The 5,567-nt window shown below is 42.8% G+C and overlaps 1 protein-coding gene across 1 annotated transcript; it reads right to left on the bottom strand.

The window, feature by feature from the left end:
- Window positions 1–300: 300 nt before the first annotated feature.
- LOC131902764 (large ribosomal subunit protein eL28-like) lies at window positions 301–731 on the bottom strand. The gene has a single exon (XM_059253739.1). The coding sequence runs from the start codon at window positions 718–720 to the stop codon at window positions 508–510; it is 213 nt and encodes a 70-aa protein (XP_059109722.1). The 5' UTR covers window positions 721–731; the 3' UTR covers window positions 301–507.
- Between the last annotated feature and the right edge of the window lie 4,836 nt (window positions 732–5,567).

Below are 5,567 nucleotides of genomic sequence, written 5' to 3'. Positions count from 1 at the left end.
TTCCTTCTGTGTCTCTGGTTACTTCATCACATACATTAAGCATAGACTCATATTCAACTTTTACACTTTTTTACACACTCACATATAGCATATCAACATATACTTACTTATGCTTCTTCTTACAAGCTAATATTCTTAAAGAAACTCTATAGGACTACCTTAGCAAAAATACTTATATATTTACTTCTTACATAAATCTCTTAACACTTAGAAGAGATTTAACATTTTCTAACAAGACAGAATAGCAAATATACTTAGATATTTCTTTACTTATTACAAGCTTTAAAAAAGTCAGTGGACTCTTTATTCAGGAGCTCTTGGTGGGATGGGTCTGTTTCCTCTTCACCACCACAGGCTTCTGGCTTCACAAGATGGCACTGGCCCTGTGGATGGCCACTGTGTGCAGATCCGGGGGTTCTTGTTCTATCAGATCACGTGACTGATTCTGCTGAGAGTGGCCCATGCATTCTTGTTAATAGTGGTCCTCACATAAGAAGTGGCTGGTTTTCACTGACCCAATCTGTGTTTCATGACCACCACAACCCCTTTGCTATCAGCCATGGGCTCCACTCCCACAGTCTTGTGGTGAATCAGCCCATTGTTGGGGAAGGAGTTGTGGGCCTTCAGATTATTGGGTTTAGTGCTGTACGTCTCCTTATTCCTCTTGATTAGGAAACTGGAGCAGTTCTGAATGACCATCCATTGCAGATGCACAGACATGGCAGTGGGTCCTCTCCCTATGGTGGCCAGAGATGGAAAGAGCACTTATTACAAGCTTATTAGTACATGTCTTAAAGAAATTCTATAGATCTATTAGCATAGATCTAACTTAGCAAACACCTAAAAGATTTCCACCAAAGTTATACTGTAGAACTATTAGAAAGACTCTATAACATGACAGGAAGTATGCAAATCATTTCTAAAGTTTAGAATTTATAGTCAGCTTTGATATACAACATTGGGACTTAGTGAGTTGTAACTGAAAGTTTTCCTGTGCCCACCCAGCTCCCGTGTCCTTGCGGTCCCACAGCTGCTCAGACCCAAATGAACACATAGAGGCTTATATTAATTATGAACTGTATGGCTATTGGCTCAGGCTTCTCACTAGCTAGATCTTACATCTTAAATTAACCCATTTCTATAAATCTATACTTTGCCACATGGCTCATGGCTTACCAGTATCTTTACATCTTGCTTCTCATGGAGCAGCTGGCAGCATCCTGACTCAGCCTTACTATTCTCAGAATTCTCTCTGCTTATTCTGCCTATACTTCCTGCCTGGCTGCTGGACAATCAGCATTTTATTTATCAACCAATCAGAGCAACACACATTCATAGCATACAGAAAGACATCCACAGCAGTGAGTTTTGTTCTTTATGCATTCCAGCTCTTCTACAAAAACTCTATTAAGAGCTATCTCAGTTTAAACAGCAAACCCAAAAAGAGAGAAAACAGAAGAGAAGAGAAACCTTGTAAGGAATATTCCTTCCTTCTTTCTTTCTTTCCTTCTTTCCTTCTTTCTTTCTTCTTATCTAACTCATCATTTTAATTTAAAGTATTTTGGGAAAATACATTAACATTCTTGACAAGGTGTAGTGGGTAGCCCTTCCAGCTTTGATCTGGAAGGACCACCCCCATTGAGGCTTCAGTAACTGTCATGCCTACAAGGCAGAGCCAAGAGAGGACCTTTGAAGACCCAGGATCTGGATGGGCTGGCTCTCTTGGTTCCTGGACCCTGGACACTGGAGGTAGACTGAGCAGAGTACTCCAGAGAACACCGCTGGAATCTGCTACACCTTTCCCAGACCCTGTAGCCTATCCCTTCACTTGTAAGTTACCCCACAAAATAAACCTCCCTTCTAACTACATGGAGTGACCTTAATAATTTCACCAATAACAGGGAAAAGGAAACTCAGAAAATATGGTAAAAGTAAAAGTCACAAATGCTTTCCCAGGATAGAGGTGGCCTCTCTTGACAAGGGTATACTTAGATAGGAAAACAGAAGTTGTGGTTGCTCTTGGAGCACCTATCTATGAGTCTGCCACCCCATCCAAAATGGATAACACATCTGTCCACAATTAAATCAACTTTGCCTATCCCAATAGTGCCAATTAAGGGACCAAGTTGATGGGAAACTGAAAGCAGATTTATCATTTATCTTCCCCTGGACTTAGCATTTGCATCTTCAAAAGAAAATTAGCAAAAAAGTAGTAATAACAAAAATATAGACTCCTGGACTCCACAAATATAGGAAATAAATCTTCAGCTATGTGATATGTCTGACCTCCCCAGGAGCTCTATGTCTTCTTTTTTTTTAATTAAGAAATGTTTTTATTCATTTTACACACCAATCAAAGATTCTCCTCTTCCCTCCTCCCACCACCTCAGCCTCCCCTCCCAACCTATCCCCCACTCCCTCCCACAAGAAGGCAAGGCCTGCCCTGTGGAGGCAATTCAATAGAGGTAAGTTCAAGCCCTTCCCCCTGCCTCAAGGCTGCATGAGGTAGTGGGCTCCACAAAGCCTGCTCATGCACCAGGGATGGATTCTGATCCTACCACTAGGGGGCCTCCCAAGCAGATTAAGCTACACAACTGTCTTACTATGCAAAGGGCCTAGTCCAATCCCATGTAGGCTCCACAGCCATTGATTCAACTTTCATGAGTTCCCTCTAGTTTATTTTGGTCATCCCTGCTTGTTTCCCCATCATGATCCTGATGCACTTGCTCATAGAATCCCTCCTTTCTCTCTTTGACTGGACTCCTGGAGCTCTGTCTAGTGACCAGTTGTGGATCTCTGCATCTGCTTCCATCAGTCATTGGAGAAGTCTGTGTTCCAGAAGGGAAGTCCGGGGCCTGCCTAACTTATCTTAAGTAAATTTTTTATACACTACTTTACACTTCTAAGTTTTTGATGCACTATATTGCTACATTATACCCTTTATTTTTTTTCACAAATAGAAATTGAGAGAGACAGAAAGATAGAAATCTTGATAGAGGATCAAGACATGCTTCTTGTCCATTTTTCTTTTCTCTTGAGGATAAAACCCCTTGCCCTATTTAATTTTTTTCCTTCCCTTCAACACTGGACCAGACACTTTTCCCCTGGTAGGGCCCACTTTCACCAAGCACTCTAAAATATTATTATTATTATTATTATTATTATTATTATTTTCCTTTGTCTTCAGTCCCTTTTCATGGCACCATTCTGGGGGGGCTACCCACCACACCCACATTTCCCCTGAGTGCTCTTGAGGAGGAGGAGTAGGAAATAATAGATAGAAGGATTTAGAGTATGTAGAGAAACAGATAGAAAATACAGAATAGCCTCGAGAGGGACTGGAACCTATTCCATCAGGCCCTGGCTGTCTCTGCCCGAGGGTATTTATATAAATGCCAGGGGTTGGAGCAAAAGACATACCCCCAGACTAGCCAAGTGCAGACCATCTCAGACACCTGCACTCCGGCCCATGGTCCAAGCATCCTTTCTATGCAGACCTGCTAGGTAAAGCCACTAGGAAACCTAAAAATGGGCTCCCCTAGACTATATATGAAGACCCTGAATCAGAAAACAAAAAAAATAAAATACTCCTCTTTTCCAGTTTCAAACTTCTTTAATTGTTCAACAAACTTCCACTGCCTCTTCTACTCTACTTAGATCAACATCTTACTGATTGTGGCATGCTAGGCACTGTATAGTTTACTATCAATAAGTCTTACCTTACTAATTCTGGGTCTGACCTTGCAGTGATATTAATACCAGTAAAGAGCGCTCCTTTGCCATCATTCTCTGTCCTCATTAAATGCAATCTGTTAAGGAAAAACTGTTTGTTTTCTTGTACACTACAGAACACCCAAGACATTGTTATATTGACTGAATTAAAGATTGGTGGGTCATGGCCTTATCATACACTATTTCTGCTAATTAGTCAGGCTATCACAGGGCCGAGACCAGCATTTTTATGTTCACTTGACCTAGAGGGTTCTCCTCGGGTTTAGGACAGAAAAGGAGGTCAACTAGACAGCCCACTTGAAAACTCCATTCAGGAGAGGAACATTCCCTCACCTCCCCATCACCTGGTTGGGGATAGAGGAAGACAGTATGTCCTGACCAGCAGGATGGCTTTGGGAGGGTTATTCTCAGCTCCAGAGCCCTGAAACTGACAGAGAAGGTGACAAGGGACCCAACTGGACAGGAAGAGATAGAATAACTAAGAAAGAGAGAGAGAGCAGCAGCAGGTGAGTGTCTCCAGGCCAAGGACACTGATGCCCCAACCAACTCAGAGGCCACACAAAGGGAACCTTGAGGTACAGCCAGGCCCCCGTGCTAAGCCTTTGATTCCAGCCACTCCCTGTGTGGTCTACACTGAAGCTTCAGGGCTCCAGACCAGGGTGAGTGCCAGCTAGTCCACTCTCTGGAACCTCCACCACCAGATTATTGGAGGAGAGTATTGCACATGGAGGAGCCAAAGTGGAGCGGGAGTGCATATTAAGATTAGGGGAATATAAGAGGAGTGCAGTGGCATGGAAAAGGACAGAATCATCAGAAACTGGGAGGGAAAAGGGCAAGAGCTTACAGAATGAGTCAGATCCAGAGGGCAGAACAGCAATAGTCAATGGCTGTGCCTCTATGATGTAGGTGAGGAAGAGGCAGATGGGGAGACACCCTACCCAGCCAATCTCCATTAGATTCCTCCCCAAACCCCACCTCCACAGCAACACTAGAGATCTAGCCACTATTTACAAATGTGCTGTGTGGGAAATGAGAATGGAGATGGTTACTGGTGTTGTGTATTTTAATGGCATTTGCAGAGTAGTGGGACTCACATTTCCCATGAGGTTCACTATCTGAGCAGAAGAGGACTCCTTGGGCCAGAGGGAGGGCTGAACCATCTGGAACACCAGATCTCACCCTGGAGCACCAGATCTCACCCCATCCCTGCTGCCAAGGGAATACACTTGAACCTTGGGTGACTGAAATCCTGAAATTCTTCCCTCCACCTCCCAATTACTACAATTACAGCTTGTGCCACCTTTGGCTTAGGTGGTTTCTTTTTCAACTTCAGTGAGCCATTAGAAACCCTGGATAAGAAACGTAGTTGACAGAAAGAAAAACTGGTTGTTGGTGTAAAGCCTGCCTTTTATCATCTGTAAAATGAGGAAAAAACACGGCCCTTGTCCTTTTGTGTGGTTATTGTTATAAAGAGAAAAATAAGGTTTATAAAATTTTTAATAAACATTCTGTGTTAAAAAAAACAGGACTAGAGAGAGAATGCAGCTGTTAAAGAAAAGGCTCTGTGATGGCTATTGCTGTCAACTTGATTATATCTGCAATGAACTACAATATACAAATGAAGGGCACACATGTGATCTGGATCTTGAGGCAGGAAGACAATATGCCTTTGATCCAGATCTTGAGGCAGGATAGTACACCTTTAATTAAAGTCACATCTTCTGCTGGAAGCCTATAAAAGGATAATGGAAGAAGGAAGGGTTAGTTTGTTCTTTGCATGCTTGCCCTAGCCTTGACAGCACATCCATTCTTTCACTATCATTGGAGCATACTTC

The sequence above is a fragment of the Peromyscus eremicus genome, chromosome 1 (genome assembly GCF_949786415.1).
Source record: "Peromyscus eremicus chromosome 1, PerEre_H2_v1, whole genome shotgun sequence".
Lineage (NCBI taxonomy): Eukaryota > Metazoa > Chordata > Mammalia > Rodentia > Cricetidae > Peromyscus > Peromyscus eremicus.
This window is presented reverse-complemented; position numbering and strand designations above follow the sequence as displayed.